Consider the following 17,596-nt stretch of genomic DNA (forward strand, 5'->3'; position numbering starts at 1 on the left):
CTGATTACGGGCGAAAGGCGGGGTTCACCCTGGACAAGTCGCCAGGTCATCACAGGGCTGACACATAGACACAGACAACCATTCATACTCACATTTCACACCTACGGTCAATTTAGAGGTCACCAGTTAACCTAGCCTGCATGTCTTTGGACTGTGGGGGAAACCGGAGCACCTGGAGGAAACCCACGCGGACATGGGGAGAACATGCAAACTCCGCACAGAGAGGCCCTCGAACCTGGACCTTCTTGCTGCGAGGCAACGGCGCTAACCACTACATCACCATGCCACCCCCAAAAGAAAATCAAAATAGAAAAAAAACGGAAGCCTGAAAGCCTACACATGAGCTTAATATGTTTCCACCATCTAAAACCATAATTTGCACATTCATCTAAAACACAAATATATTTATTTTAAATACAAGAAGTAAAAACAACAAAAACACAATAAATAAGAAGCAGTAGTTGCCTAAATCTCACTCTGTTTTTCTGGTTACCCAATATTATTGAAAACATGCATGTTTAGTCAAGAAAAAAATAAAATAATTCAAAACAGTATATGTAAGAGCCAGGCATATTAAGAACTTGTGTTAGGTAATTTTGCATTACACAACCAAATTATTAATGTATTTTAAAAGATTGTGTTCTTCTGGTCATCAACGTTTCTATGTAGAGGTTGCCTCTGTAGGGGAGATTTCATCTATAACCTGAGTGAGAATCTCATCAATGACTTCGCAATCGTAGTTCACCTGCTGAAGGTCCAGCACAGGGACATGGGCGACAAGGAGACGAGCTACTCTTTGTCTGAGTTGTCTTAATCTGAGGTGAAGGAGAAGAGAAAGTCTTTTTGAATTATTATGCTATATGTCAGAGCTATGCTTCTGTCTCAAACACCAGATAATCTACAGTTTAACAACACTTTGAACTGCACAAACTGTATCATCATACGGATATATCATACAGATTTCATTGGTATTGTACTGTACAATGTCTAGAAATATCCAGGAGAGATCTTACTGGATGTTATTGTTTTCTTGTCTGATCTCTGGTTGGTCCTGTGTCCCAAAGTTTCTTCCTCTTTCTGAGTTGGAGGCTTCTGCTGAAGTTGCTGCACTTTCTTCATGGGAGAAAATAGGAAAATCTGTCTGGACCCCTTGATCTTCTACACTTACCTTGACCTTATCAAGGTCTTTCTTTATCTCCTCCAAATCTTTCTGCAGGATCTCATAGCAGGTCAACAATGTGCTCTTCTCCTCTTCTAGACTGTCAACCTGTGTGTGAGGGAAAGACAAGATAAGAATTGCAGGAACAGGACATGACAAACTCACCTCACTGGTAATGCATTTTATTTTGACTTATAGGTTATTTAGGTTGCATTTTCCCCTCTAATATTTATAACGTTCACTTTTCCATTTAACTATTCTTGTTATTTTTCTTGCTCTCTCACCTTATTTTGGAGATGCTTTATCATCTCATTGGCCTGCAGGTCCTGAGCTTCATAGTTTTGCTGGTCTTCAGAATTGGTGTGTGTGATTTCATTGCTCTCCTCCTTCACTGTGTTCTTGTCAGTCCCAACTGAGACTGTGGATGTTGGACTATCTGGCGTCTGTCTAGCTTTCTTCTGATTTTGGTTCTTTTGATTTGGGTCCAGGGATCTCTTCCTGAAATTAAGGAGAACCAAAATCATTCAGGTGTGCTTCATGCCATGTTATTGTGAAGGTGAATGAGACAGAGGGAGTGATATGAGTACCTTTTAGGAGTAGAAGGGACAGGAGTGTCCATTGAAGTGATATCAGAAGGTCTGGAGCCTAAAGGGTTAAAACACAGGTTACAACAAAACTGTAAACAATAAATCTCTCACACACACACACACACACACACACACACACACACACACACACACACACACACACACACACACAATAGGTCTTTACCATCCCCTGTGTGAGAAGACAAAAGAAGGGTAGAGCTGGGTGTTGTTTGGCAGGATGACTTGGAGCTAGAAGGGCTCTGCTGAGAGGAAAAACATGTGAATGAAGGATATGGAAGAACTGAATCTGATGAATTTTCATGAATCAATTTCAATTTGATGAATATTTGATTTCACACTGTAATGCATGGATTCTTAACACTTTATACCAATTCACATTGATGCTTATTATGCATATTTTCCTTTAACTATGCATATTTTGTATCTCCACTTTCTCTAAAACCATGCCACATTGTAGATCTACCCACCTTGACAGTTCTATATACTGTTTAGGTGCATTTATTTCAGAGCCTAGCTAATATAGGGATAATGCACAACATCAGAAAATGCTAATCTTTGTGATGGCTCCAGATCCAGGCTAGATCCTGAGCTCAGGGAACAATCCCCTCATATCTGCATGAATTTCTTCTGGGTTGTTCAGTTTTCTCCCTCCTCCTATAAAAACACACTGAAAGGGGATTGCTGACGCTAAATTGCCTACAAGTGTGACTGTGTGCATGAAGCTCTGTGATGGACTGATGGGAGTCCATCTGTAACTGCTCATCCTGTGCAGGGTTGCAGGCAAGCTGGAGCCTATTCCAGCTGACTATGGGCAAGAGGTGGGGTACACCCTGGACAAGTCTCCAGATCATCGCAGGGTTGACACACAGACAAAACCATTCACACTCATACCTACAGTCAATTTAGAGCCATTAATTAACCTAACCTGCATGTCTTTGGACTGTGGGGGAAATCTGAGCACCCAGAGGAAACCCACGTAGACATGGGGAGAACATACCGTACAAACTCCACACAGAAAGGCCCTGTTGGCCACTGGGCTCAAACCCAAAACCTTCTTGCTGTGAGGAAACAGTGTAAACCACTACACCACCGTGTCACCCTCACTTTTAAATGAAATTAATTCTGCATCAGAGCTGATGTACAAGGCCCTGAAATTTCTTCAAAAGCAGAGTATCCTGCTTGTTCATAGCTGCAGTCATCTGTAATCAACTAAATAATCTGAGCTGACAAACTAAAGGAAAACCCAGAGGTTCATCTTCCTAAAGCAATCAGTAACATCTCACCTAATTAGTTCTACATCTCAGCAAAGACTAAAACTGTGGTTGTAGGGTTTAATTGTATCTTCTTAGAAAATCAAACCAAACATTTAAATAGCTGTACTAAGAACAATGGCCCAACATGAAAATCGGCTGCACCAAGATTAATCCACAGAAAACAATACTCATCATCTCTTTGTTTTGCAAAGCAGAGTGCAAAGATTACTGTTATTAGTGTATAACCCCATCATTATATTCATCAAAAATAAAAAACATACCTACTTTAGTTATATGGCATCCATGAATATAATCTATTTCTGATACTTGCTCACTTTTCTATAAATCATATCTCAGCAGAGTTTCTCTCAGCCTGGGTAGCGAGAGTACAACCCCGATTCCAAAAAAGTTGGGACAAAGTACAAATTGTAAATAAAAATGGAATGCAATAATTTACAAATCTCAAAAACTGATATTGTATTCACAATAGAACATAGACAACATATCAAATGTCGAAAGTGAGACATTTTGAAATTTCACGCCAAATATTGGCTTATTTGAAATTTCATGACAGCAACACATCTCAAAAAAGTTGGGACAGGGGCAATAAGAGGCTGGAAAAGTTAAAGGTACAAAAAAGGAACAGCTGGAGGACCAAATTGCAACTCATTAGGTCAATTGGCAATAGGTCATTAACATGACTGGGTATAAAAAGAGCATCTTGGAGTGGCAGCGGCTCTCAGAAGTAAAGATGGGAAGAGGATCACCAATCCCCCTAATTCTGCGCCGACAAATAGTGGAGCAATATCAGAAAGGAGTTCAACAGTGTAAAATTGCAAAGAGTTTGAACATATCATCTACAGTGCATATCATCATCAAAAGATTCAGAGAATCTGGAAGAATCTCTGTGCGTAATGGTCAAGGCCGGAAAACCATACTGGGTGCCCGTGATCTTCGGGCCCTTAGACAGCACTGCATCACATACAGGCATGCTTCTGTATTGGAAATCACAAAATGGGCTCAGGAATATTTCCAGAGAACATTATCTGTGAACACAATTCACCGTGCCATCTGCCGTTGCCAGCTAAAACTCTATAGTTCAAAGAAGAAGCCATATCTAAACATGATCCAGAAGCGCAGACGTCTTCTCTGGCCCAAAGCTCATTTAAAATGGACTGTGGCAAAGTGGAAAACTGTTCTGTGGTCAGATGAATCAAAATTTGAACTTCTTTATGGAAATCAGGGACGCCGTGTCATTCGGACTAAAGAGGAGAAGGACGATCCAAGTTGTTATCAGCATTCAGTTCAGAAGCCTGCATCTCTGATGGTACAGTATGGGGTTGCATTAGTGTGTGTGGCATGGGCAGCTTACACATCTGGAAAGACACCATCAATGCTGACAGGTATATCCAGGTTCTAGAGCAACATATGCTCCCATCCAGACGACGTTTCTTTCAGGGAAGACCTTGCATTTTCCAACATGACAATGCCAAACCACATACTGCATCAATTACAGCATCATGGCTGCGTAGAAGAAGGGTCCGGGTACTGAACTGGCCAGCCTGCAGTCCAGATCTTTCACCCATAGAAAACATTTGGCGCATCATAGAACGGAAGATACGACAAAAAAAAGACCTAAGACAGTTGAGCAACTAGAATCCTACATTAGACAAGAATGGGTTAACATTCCTATCCCTAAACTTGAGCAACTTGTCTCCTCAGTCCCCAGACCTTTACAGACTGTTGTAAAGAGAAAAGGGGATGTCTCACAGTGGTAAACATGGCCTTGTCCCAACTTTTTTGAGATGTGTTGTCATGAAATTTAAAAATTACCTAATTTCTCTTTAAATGATACATTTTCCCAGTTTAAAAATTTGATATGTCATCTATGTTCTATTCTGAATAAAATATGGAATTTTGAAACTTCCACATCATTGCATTCCATTTTTATTTACAATTTGTACTTTGTCCCAACTTTTTTGGAATCAGGGTTGTATATGATCACTATAAACCATGTTAAAACAGCATGTCATTACCTGCTCTGTATTCTTCTCCTCCTGTATCTTCTGATATTTCTCACTGTTTCAAGACAAAAAATTATAGGACATGAGTGTTTTCAAGGGAAATACACCACTCTTAATTTTTCATATGAGCTACAACCATGGAAATTCAAAACTGTGATAAATCTCTGTGTCACTCATGAGGAAACTGATGAATTGTTTTGATAAATTTGGGTACTTTTTGTTAGTGAATGTGTCTATATAATAAAAAAAATTGGCATGGTGATATGAAGTTCATCTTCTCGTTTTGAAAAACTTGCATTTTTGAGCCAAAATACATCGTGGATCTGAGTGATATATTTTCCGATATTTCACTTCAATGACGTCACTCCTAGTGTTTTCCCGTTGACTAGACATTGTCAAAATGGCGAACCGGTTCAAAATTAAAATTCTTTTGATTAACTTGCATATTTTTTGTATGTGGATGTATCCATATAATATAAAGAACATATGGCATGAAGATATGAACATTATCTTCTCCTGTTGAAAATGTTTTCACTCATTCATGTTGCTCACTCGTGAATATATTCACCACTCAAACATAAATTTAATATCCTTGCGCAACTGGGCAACTCTTTCTCTAATTTTACACACACACACACACACACACATACGTATATGTGTGTGTCAGAGTGCAGGCACTCATGGATGTAAGTGACATGCTAACAGGAAGCATAGTTAAATCAGTAAGCAAACTCATTGTCAGAAAGTAGGCAGGGGTCAGTCGATAGACAAACAGAATGGTAGAGGGCAGACTAAAGAGTTAAATGGGTAAACGTAGCAAAGGTTCAGGAAACTAGAGACAGACAAGAAAGGCTCTAGATGACTGGGTAAACACAGACCGATACTTCACACTGAAGGTGTGTGAGGGAGAGGCTTAAGTAGCACTGCTGATTAACAGTTAATGATAGTCAGCTGCACTTAAGAGGGAGACAGGGGGCACTATGAACTTTGGGCGTTGTAGTCTTGGTAAGCCATGTTTGTAGTTTGGTTAGAGTTTCAACTCAACGCCATTACTGACAGAACCCCCCTGAGGAGCTCCCTCTTAGAGCCATACTCTTCTTAGGACGTCCTCTCCCCCTTGATGCAGGTTTGTCAGGGTGCTGGGTGTGGAATACCTGTGTCAACAGGGGGTCTAGAATGTCCTTAGCTTCTACTCAGCTATGTTCTTCTGGTCCATAGCCTTCCCACTCTACCAGGTATTCTAACTGTCCTCTTCTCCTTCTGAAGTCAAGGATTTTGTTTACCTGATAGATGAGTTCTCCCTCAAGACTCAGAGGCTGATGTTCCTGGACGAGAGCATTTTCAGCAAGTGGACCTTGGATAGCAGGTTTCAGACATGACACATGGAATGTAGGAGCAATGTGACTGTGCAGTGGGAGCTCTAGTCTGTAGGAGACCTCATTGATGCAACGTAGCACCTTGTATGGGTCGATGTAGCATGCCTGAAATTTTCTACATGAACTGGGTTCCCTTAGGTCATGTGTGGACACCCATACTCTCTTGCCTGGTGAAAATTCTGGATTGTTACCTCAGTGTTTGGCGGCATACTCCTTGTACTTGGCGTTCACCACCTCAATGCGCTGGTGAACCTCTTCCCATACTGCTTGCCTTCTGGAGAACCAGTCCTCCACCACCTGTACCTGTGCTGGTGAGTCATCCCATGGGAATAAGGGTGGTTGGTAGCTGAGTATGCACTGGAAAGGTGTTAACTGTGTAGCTGAGTGCATTTTGTGCTTACTCAGCCCATGAGATGAAACAAGACCAGTCCCCCTGATTCCTCATGCAGAAGATTCTCAAAAAAAACAACAACAACCAATCTCCTGGTTGGCCTGTTACACCTGGTCATTGGACTGGATGATATCCAGACGTGAGGCTTACTGAGACTCCAAGACATTCCATGAAACAAGTCATAGCCGTGATATGAACTGGGGACCACGGTTGCTGACAATATCCTCAGGGATACCAAAATACCTGAATACATTTTGACACAGCAGTTCTGCTGTCTGAAATGCAGTAGGAATGCCTGGTAAGAGAATAAGTCTCAGCCTTTGAAAATCGGTCCACAGTCACCATGATGGCTGTGTTACCCTGAGATGGTGGTAGGTCTGTGATGAAGTCAATGGCCAGGTGGGACCATGGTCTCTGAGGTACAGGGAGGGGACACAGCTTGCCAGAGGGCAGGGTTTGTGGAACCTTTGCTTGAGCGCATTCGGAGCAGGAAGTGATGAAGTGGTTAATTTTGGTTGGCATCTTCTTCCACCAGTACTTACTCCTTAGCATTTGGTAAGTTCTTTGACTACTAGGGTGACCTGTGGCAGGAGATGCATGTGCCCATGTGATGAGTTTACTTCAAAGTTGTTTGGGGACGTATAGCAAGTCAGGTGGGCAGTCCTCTGGGTGCCTTCAGGGTTGGGAGGCTCTTACTGTATCTCCTTATCCAATTCCCAAGTGATTGAACAAAGCATTCTGGTGCAAGAATGGGATGAGGTTCTGGGTTATGCGGTGCTGGACTGAAAGTTCAGGACAGAGCATCAGCCTTAGTGTTCTTATGCCCAGGACAGAATGAAGAGAGCCCATCGGGCCTGACGTGGGTTCAATCTCTTTACTTTCTTGAGATACTCCAAGTTTTTGTGGTCGGTTAGTATCACGAAGGGGTGTGTAGCTCCCTCTAACCAGTGTCTCGATTCCTCAAGGGTGAGCTTAATGGCTAGTAGTTCACAATTCCTGACATCATAGTTCCTCTCAGCTGATGAGAGCTTGTTAGAAAAGAAAGCCACAGTCTGTGGCTGGGATAGCACCCCTCCCACTCCAGTCTCTGAGGCATCCACCTCAACTGTGAGATGCTTGGTTGGGTCAGGATGCTGCAGAATGGGGGCTGAGGTGAATGCAGTCTTAAGTCTGCCGAAGGCATCCTCAGCTGCAGGGTTCCAGAGATGTTTGGGACCTTCCTTTAGCAGGGTGGTTAAGGGAGCCGTGATGGTGCTGAAACCTCTGATAAAGCATTAGTAGAAGTTAGCAAAACCAAGAAAACATTGAAGCTCTTTCACCAATGTGGGTACTTTACAGATATTTGGTTTAGTCTGCTGAAGTCTATACAAGGTTGAAGGCCTCACCCATTCTTCTCCACAAAGAAGAATCCTGCAGAGGCAGGTGACTTGGAGGGACAAATGTAACCCTGGTTGAGCGCTTCCTGAATGTACTCCTCCATTGCAGCCTGTTCCTTCTGGGAAAGTGGGTAGATTCGGCTGCATGGAGGTAACGCGCCTGGGAGGAGATCAATAGCACAATTGTAAGGGCGATGTGGTGGTAGGCTTACCTTTACTAAAAATCTCCTTCAGGTCAGAATAACATTCTGGTACGTTGTCCAGTGAATCCGGTTGAGGACTTTCAACAGAAGTAGACAAAACGAATAGCTGGGGGCGCAAAAAACAGTTCTGAAAGCATGTAGGGGACCATCGGAGGATTTCCACATTTTGCCAATTTATCAGACGGTCATGGAGCTGTAACCATGGGTAACCCAGGATGATGTCGTGGTTAACCGTAGAAGTGAAGTGAGAATGGAGAGCTCCTACTTGGTTGTGAACTGGAGTGGTTCTAGTTGTGACGAGACCATCTCCTATAGGTCCTCCGTTGATGGTCCTGATGCTGAGTGGACTCTGCAGAGGAGTTGTGGACAGATTGAACTCCTGGATGATTGAACTGTTGAGGAGGTTCCCCTCTGCCCTGAGTCAACAAATGCAGATAACATGTGTCAAGGCTGGCAGTTTCAACAACACAGGTACTTTCAATGATTGTGAATTAAAGTTTCTCACCAGACTCACCATATCAGGAGCAGGCTCAGAGTTGTTGCAAGTAGGGCAGACTGGACACTGTGTTATATGATGGTTGGAACTCCCACAATAGAAGCATAGCCCCTCGCATCACCTTCTCTCTCTCATTCAGAGTGTTTCAGCCTAGTTTGAAAAACCTCCATGGGTGTGGATGCATCAGCTGACTGAGCTGGTCTGGTGTCCTCCTTGAGAGAGGGTTGGCTGGAAAGTAGATGATCCAGTCAAATAGCAAGGTGTATGAGGGAGTCCAAAGTGAGATGTTCATCTCTACAAGCCAGTTCACTCAATATTTCGGGATGAAGACCTTGGCGAAACACTGCTTTCAGAGCTGGCTCATTCCATCCACTAGTGGCTGCAAGAGATTGGAAATCCAGCATATACTTGGCTACTCCTCTTGCCCCTTGAGTGATGGTGAGTAGACTTTCGCCAACTTCTATCCCTTCAGGTTCGTGATCTAACACTCGTTTGAATAGTTCTAGAAAACGCTCATATGAAGTGGTATGCTCCTCTCCATTCTTCCATACCACACTAGCCCCCTGTAGCACTGTACCAGTGAGAAAAGAGAGAAACTTTGCAATCTTACATTCATCAGAGAGGTTTGGCATGGTAGCAAAGTACAAGGAGCACTGAAGCAGAAATCCCCTACAGTTAAGGGCATTACCGGCATATTTCTTGGGAGTTGGGAGAAGCTGCACGTGAGTTGAAAGAGGCATCAGAACACATTAGGAGGGCCTGCAGCATCACAGTAGTTAACTGTGCCAATGTTGAGGTCAGTGAGCATCTGCTGATGTTCTCCTAAGAGGTGTCCCTGACCATATAAAGCCGTTTGCTTTGCCATCTCTACTACATCCATAACAAGGCAAAGTATCCTGTCAGATTGCAGGCACTCACAGATGTAAGTGCAAGGGAGAGCAGGGATGCAAACAGGAAGCATAGTCAAATCAGTAAGCAAACTCATAGAAAGCAGGCAGGGGTAGGTTGATAGGCAAACAGAAATGGTAGAGAGCAGACTAAAGAGTTAAACGGGTAAACGTAGAAAAGGTGCGTGCCTGCAGGGCTCGGTATGACTGGGTAAACACACAACAATGCTTCACACTAAAGGTGTGTGAGGGAGAGGCTTAAGTAGCACTGCTGATTAACAGTTAACGATAGTCAGCTGCACTTAAGAGGGAGACAGGGGGCACTGTGAACTTTGGCCGTTGTAGTCTTGGGAAGCCATGTTTGTAGTTCTGTTAGAGTTTTGACTCACAACGCCATTACTGACATTCACATATATATCTCAGGGTTCTAACTAGGCCTTTTCAGCATATCGGTCCAATATGCAATGTTTCCTTACCGCTATGCCCACAATATTGCCGACACGTCTGTAAAAGTTACCGCTCACTAATAAAAAAGACTTGACAAACTTAAAAATGTGGTCTTTTGTTTAATTTTCTCTCGTTATCCCCATGCTGCGATGACAGCGCACCTCCGTGCGAATGTTTTACATTCGGACATACTCTACTGTCCGTCCATGTAAGCGCCCAGTTCATAGTTCACCCGAGTAGTTCCATGTGGAGATTGCCACTGATCATGCTCGTCCAATTCACCTGCTTCCTTATGCTGTGTTTGCAGTAAAGTGCCATCCATGTTAAGAGCATACCTGCAAACTCATGAGGGTTGAAAAAGGTGACAAACTACCGGTAACCCCTGCATGTGCCCCACGCCTCACTGCTGCGCCATCGTAGCCCTGTCCCACAAGGTTTTTCTTGTACTCCAGCCCATGTTTCTCAAGGCAGCATATAATCTTGTCACTTAAGGCGGTGGCATCCAGGTGTTCTGCCACTTCAAACTCCAGAAAGCTTTCATGAACCACACCGTTGTAAAAAATATCTCAGAACAAATGGCATTTGCTCTTTTTTCTGAACATCTTTAGTTTCATCAACAATAACTGAAAACTGCTTGCTCGTTTTAACTTCCTGGATGATTTCCTCTTTGACCATTGCAGCCAAGCACTCAAGTATTTCATTCTGTATTGTTTTACTTGTGTATTTTGCATTTTTAGCTTATTGTTCAAGTCTTTTTTTAATGATGGGGTTATGATTACCCAGCAAGTCTAACATAGAAAGAAAAACACCCTTTTTTTCAGAGTCAAGAGACTCCCTGTGACCCTGCTGTGCTGTTTTCTGTGGCTGTTAGAACTAAAATTTCAGCTAATGTTTTAACGTAGTATTGATTTTAACAAAGTTATCACGTTTTTACAATATATTTAACATAACATCACGTTATTTCATGATATTTTCATGTAATAACGTGAAAACACCTTATCAAGAAATAACGTGAAAATATGGTTTAACGTCCTAGGCCAGGCTACTTCCATTAAAAGCAGACGGCCTAGCCTACTGTAGAACTTGGGTCGAGCAAAAACACCGAGTAAAAACATGGCTGAATCCTGAATGACTCCTATTTGTATAAATAGGGGACTACATAGGCGGCAAAACGTAGTGTTTTTCCCTGCCATGGAAGTGCACTTTATTGAAGAGGAAGCAATTTGCATTACAGCCTTGAATGAGGATTTAAAATGGCGGCTCGGCTCAGTTTTCCCTTCCTCCTTCAGTATACAAGTGCGCTTCCATGTTTAGGCAGGAGGGCTGATAGAAGTGGCGAAACATTTTACTTTTTATCGTTTCTTTCACAACTTGAATGCGTTGAAACAAAAAATTATGACAAACTAACGCCGCTTACACTAAAATATTGAGGGAAATTTGTAATAAAAACTTTACGGTCGGCAATTTCGACACGGAAATTCTCGATCAGTCGGGTTACCGGAAACACCCTTTTTTTTTTTTTTTTTTGGCCTTACATGCATAGTTAGCTAAATAACGTTCTCCCACACGATTTTTATCCTCTCAAAATCAGCATCACAACTATGCTAGCACTGTTCATTCATTATAATTTCATTTCTTGATAGATAGTTAATCAGCTTTTACCTCTGTCCTCCCGTGTCTCCTTTCCTCGCGACTCCTGGCTCCCTCGCTTTGCGCCTCTCAATTTTCCAAAACAACCAATCTCTGGCGTTATCTCGTGCTGCATTCGCCACAGTCGGACATTGGAAATTCGCGCATGTAAATGTCAAATTGGCTGTAATTTTTCTTTGAATTCGTCGCTGCCAACTGGGGTGGCAAGGCTTTCTTTTAGGGTGGCATTTGCCACCCTGGTAGATCCGCCCATGGTTATTCACCCCCGAGCACACTGGAAACTGTTCCATTGGTATGTTCAGATCCAGTCGCGAGCTGAGGTTGCCAGATCTCTCTATAAAAAGGTGACTTTGCGGTCTGAATCTGTGGAATATTCGTAAGTGAGGACTGGCAACCAGCAGTGGGTTGTGCACCAGCTGATCAGAACTCCAATGGAAAAGAAGCGCGTGTTAGTAACTGTTTATCTCGATTGGCTGTAACCTTGTAAGTGAAATGTTTGGCAACAATAACGTTGTAGCCTGCCTACCCCCCTCCCCCCCAAAAAAAACTCTTCGGATCTACACGAGTCACACAAGTGACCTATTTTGGGATCAAAACGGCAAATTTTACCGAAAGGTGAGGAGTTTGCAGGTATGTAAGAGGCGCTTATGCACCATGCATGTACTGTAATACGTGCCAGTCCCCAGCAATTTTTTTTTTTTTAATGACACAACACGGTGCATTGAAACCGTCGGAATAATGGTCAGTAGGGGAAGGTACGATATGAGTTAGATCTGGATGGTCATGTATTGTAATTGAATAGCTGAAGCTGAAAGTAAAGCTGACACTTTGTGAACATCAACTGGTTGTTTTATTCTTATTATATTCTTATTCCATAAATATCTCACTAATATAGTTGAATATTACTTATGATAAGGCTTCTATCAAAAACAACCACAGCAACTTTTGGCAAAAAAAAAAAAACAACCTCTCATTAATATTACCAAAAGAGAGTGACTTTCAGGGAGGCCTGTAAGTGCCAGTAAATGCACTAGAATGCATCTACGAGCATGCAGAACCCATGACCTTTCCCGGCTCTTATGAATGGTACCACTACGCTGATATTTTGGTTGAGTTAGAGCCCTGATATATTACACACACCAGTTATTCCACAAAATCAAGTCATACATGAGCTGAGAGCCGACGAGGCGTATCACACCGAGTTGGCTATAAGCCATGTACGACGAGATTGAGTGGAATAACTGTTTTATTCTATCCACATTCACCGGATTTTGAGAAACAGAATTCGATAAATAAAAAATTTGTACAAAACATCCAATAAAATCATTTCCATTTAAAATGTAAACAAATCAGCAAAATGACATTAGCAATTTGTGGAAAATGCTATGATAATAATTCTTGAAAAATAAAAAAAGATACTTTCTTACCATCAAATACTTTTATCCCATATTTTGTTGCTTTTTTTGTATTTTGGAGGGTTTTGTTTTCAAGTAGAGTTTTTATTTCATCCTCGGTTGGCTCAGTAACATGCTCCGCCATTTTCTTTTCTTCTTTTTTTGGCGGTTGGCAAACCAACTTAACTGTACATAACTGCTACCAACTGGGCTGGAGTGTGGAACAGGAGATATTGGGGGTAGCAACTATATTCTTTTATTTAGCTATTTCTGTTTCTTTAAAATATTTGATAAAAAAGTGATATATCTGACTTGATGCGCTCTGCCATTTTGTTTTTCTCTGCTCACCATATATGAGCTGATATCCTAGTAGTAGTGGAGCCAATCAGAGTGCGCGATTGCTCATATCCAGTGGTCAGAAGTTTACATACGATGACATGAATGTCATCTTGGATATGAATGTCATGGCAATATTTGGGCTTTCAGTAATTTCTTTGAACTGTTCTTTTTCTGTAGCAGAATGTACAGCATACATCTTTAATAAAAAAACACTACAATTTTGTGCACAAGTTTTAATTTTCTTTGGGTTTTCTTAAATCAACATGGGGTCAAAATTATACATACAGCACACTTAATATTTGGGTAAAATGTCTCTTCATAAGATTCACCTTGAACAAACATTTTTATTTACCATGAACAAGCTTCTGGCAGAATTCTGGTTGGATATTTCATGACTCTTCATGGTAGAATTGGTAGAGTTCAATTAAATTTATTTTTTTTCTTGGCATGGACTCTACTTATAAGCATGGTCCATATGTTTTCAGTAGGGTTGAAGTCAGGACTTGTTTTAAAGTGCATATCACAGGTAAATTCAGGAGCAAGATCAACGTAATTCTCCTATTTTATATTAAACTTTGGTCAAATATCTGTCACATTTTGCATTTTGTGCAATTTTTTTTTTACCTTGCGCAATACCAGAAAAATTCAGTTGAAATCAAGCCATTTGAGGCGAATTGGTCCGCCTCTGAAAAAACTTGGCATTTGGATTTCCCGGCAAACATTGATTTTTGTGACGTCGCGTGCAGAATGCCTCCCTCTGAATCCTACGTCAGCACTGGTTTGTTTATGAGAAAACGACCTGGTGGTTTTCTGCAAATTTCTTCAACGTTATCATGTAATTATTGAAATGGTTAACAGATGTATCGTAGAAGGGTGTAGCAACACCAATTTTGATGGGATTAGTACTCATTGTTTTCCAAAAGACCAGACAATGAGAGAGAAATGGGAGCGCTTCGTGCGAGGCTCCCGGAAGCCGAGGACCAAAGCAGAGCCGAGAAAAAGACCAAGAAAATCGGCGATTCACAAGTTGACTGTTGCCAGGGTAAGAAATAAGAGACTATACTCTAAATTAGGTGTTCCTGTGTTTGTGTGGTACATGGATAATGTTATTTATTGACACACACAAAAGTAAACAACACGAAAGCGTTGGGCGATAATACACTTACTTAGATTAGATTAGATTAGATTAGATTAGATTAGATTAGATTAGATTAGATTAGATTAGATTAGAACTTTACTGATCCCTTTGGGAGGGTTCCCTCAGGGAAATTAAAAAGATACAGTCCACACAGCCTGGTAAAAAGCAGCCAAAGTAGAGTCCAAAGTAGCATGTTTAAAGTCCCCAGAAATGATGATAAATGCCTCAGGGTGCTGTGTCTGCAGCCTTGCTGTGACAGAGTGAATCCCCTCACATGCAGCGGCTGCGTCTACCCTCGGAGGGATGTAAACACAGATGGTGATGCTTGCACCTCCAAGTCCGGGCAACATAAGACCGTCTTTACGGAGAAATGTCCCAGGTTACACCAGCGGTTATTCACGTAAATGATGTGTCCCCCACCTTTGCCTTTCCCGCATGCTTTAGTGTCTCTGTCGGCTCTCACAGCAGTGAATCCCCGCAGGTCCACGTTAGCATCCGGTACAAGGAGTGTTAGCCATGTCTCTGTAAAAATAAATAAGCTGCTCTCCCGGTAAATCCACTGGTTGTTCAGTGCGGATAGCTCATCGACCTTATTTGGCAGTGAGTTCACATTCCTCATGATAACGAAGGGAATGGATGGTTTGTAGCAGTGCTTAATTTGTGAAGTGGGAGGTCCCGGGCCGGAACGCAGGAGGTGGGTGGGTCCGGCGACTCAAAAAAAAAAAAAAGGCGGGGGGTGGTTTACTATAACTTTACGCACACACGCCTATTGCATGACATGTATTGCAACAGCACCAGTTATCAAATCCTGGACAACAATGGACAACGCTCAGAATGTTCTCCAAACAGGCACTCAAGTTCACTCTCGCTCTCCACACATACAAGGCAGGGGTCGGGAACCTTTTTGGCTGAGAGAGCCATGAAAGCCACATATTTTCAAATACATTTTCATGAGAGCCATATATAAAAAGTGACGCTGAATACAACTAAAATGCATTTTTACGTATGACCAACAATTTGAGTGCAAGATATTCTTTTTCATAATGAAGAGGCTCTTGACATGCCGTCTTCCTCCTGTCCCCCGCTGAATATTTTGACGCAAACATTCCTGTTGAAATGTACGGTAGCCTACCAGTCACCTTTTTTCCCTTTTTGCCATGTTCTTTGTCAAAAGGCTTTGCTTTGCGGACAGCTGACTTTTTCATTAAATGGAGGTGTACTTCTTGATCTCAATGTGAGCTGATTAATCTGCGAGCCAGATGCAGTCACCAAAAGAGCCACATCTGGCTCCCGAGCCATTGCAGACCCCTGCGTTAAGGCAACAACTGGATCAACAATTAACAAATCAAACACAGGTTACAATATATTGATGGCCATAATAAAACACAGCAGAGTAAAGACTTAATCTTGCTTGTGTATCTGACTGAGATTATAAAGAAAGTAAATAAATAAAACGGCCCTGGCACTTGCACCCACAACGCAGCCCCATAGACCATAGAACGCATTTGAACAATAGACCTACCACGTGTCGACCGACCCGGCAGTGGACCCGCTTGGCAAAAAATAAAAAATAAAATAATATCAGACATTATGATCTTAGAAAACGCTTTAGTGACGAACAGTTACAGACAGTAATATGCCGTGATATTATGTTATAAAATATTATTTTTTATTAGGCTATATATTAAATGTATCTTCTAAAATAACAGACTGTACTCATATCACAACTGGTTTATTTCACCATTGGAGATCAGATCACACAAGACATGAGTTAAATGACTCATTTTAAGGATTTAAGTAGGGTATTTAAAAGCATAGGTTGCCTAGGATTTCAAGCATATTTCAAGTTTAAAAACAGTGCCAGCAAACATAAGTGCAATCAATTCAAGTAATAGTTAAGAAATAAAGGGTTTACAAAACAAGTTGGAGAACTCATTTTAAGGATTCAAGTTTTACTATATTCCAAGGATTCAAGTAGCAGCCATAAGTGTAATCGATTCAAGTAATGGGTAAAAATTTTAGTAAGCGTTCTTGTTTTTTTGCCATTTTTTCCACAGCGCAAGCTAACGGCTTCAAAAAACCCGGTGTTCTATTGAGTGGAAGTATACACCCCATGTCCCCCCTCTTCCCCTTTCGCATAGATTTTGTGGATGTCATAGGAGAGAAATCAACAACAGATATCAAAATCAAAACCGAACACACTGTCTTCGTAAGAAGAGCAGAAAAGTAAAAAGGTGGGAAAAAAAGAGGTTTAAAGAGCTAACAACTACAGAGCAACTAGAGAGGCAGCCGTCTCACACAGTGCCCAAGGTCACATTTTCTTTACATTTTACTTCACATGTATCAAGGCAAGGGATATATGTGTCAGGGCTTGAGATCTCAGGACCTGTCAAACACATTAAATGTATATGCAACCCTGCTTAGCCGATTCCATGTGTGTAGCTTATGAAATCTTTCTCCTACAGTAGCCAGTACTCTTCTAAATGAAGAAATATATATAAATACATAATAGTAATTAGAAAAAAATATGATTTATGTAACAATAGATAGATGAGCATTGACACATGAATCCATGGGTTTAGAAGCTGAAGGTGACAATTCCATATTTCAATGCAAAATCGCTAGCTGCTAAACTTGGTCTACACAGGCTGTAAACTGAAACCATGCAAGCTCTCACAGCCTGCTGGCGCTTCCGCAGGTGACATCACGAATCTGGCTCCAGACTCCCTTGGGATTTTTCCAGACGCGTTTTGTTATTTTATTTTTTTCTGCTGTAGACAGATGGCCGGCGGCACGGTGGTGTAGTGGTTAGTGCTGTCGCCTCACAGCAAGAAGGTCCTGGGTCCGAGTCCCGG

The 17,596-nt window shown here is 41.8% G+C and overlaps 1 protein-coding gene across 1 annotated transcript in view; it reads right to left on the reverse strand.

Annotated features, from left to right (window-relative positions):
- Nucleotides 1-559: 559 nt before the first annotated feature.
- The window catches only part of LOC132891659 (MORC family CW-type zinc finger protein 3-like), an 85,201-nt gene continuing 68,164 nt past the window's right edge, over nucleotides 560-17,596 (reverse strand). Inside the window, exons 12-17 of the mRNA XM_060929454.1 lie at nucleotides 5,057-5,099; nucleotides 1,931-2,009; nucleotides 1,747-1,804; nucleotides 1,444-1,657; nucleotides 1,169-1,267; nucleotides 560-815 (exon numbers count right to left, since the gene is read on the reverse strand). Coding sequence (XP_060785437.1) covers nucleotides 720-815; nucleotides 1,169-1,267; nucleotides 1,444-1,657; nucleotides 1,747-1,804; nucleotides 1,931-2,009; nucleotides 5,057-5,099 — 589 coding nt within the window. The 3' untranslated portion in view covers nucleotides 560-719. The remainder of the gene's footprint in view (nucleotides 816-1,168; nucleotides 1,268-1,443; nucleotides 1,658-1,746; nucleotides 1,805-1,930; nucleotides 2,010-5,056; nucleotides 5,100-17,596) is intronic.

This window comes from Neoarius graeffei, chromosome 9 (assembly GCF_027579695.1).
Source record: "Neoarius graeffei isolate fNeoGra1 chromosome 9, fNeoGra1.pri, whole genome shotgun sequence".
Lineage (NCBI taxonomy): Eukaryota > Metazoa > Chordata > Actinopteri > Siluriformes > Ariidae > Neoarius > Neoarius graeffei.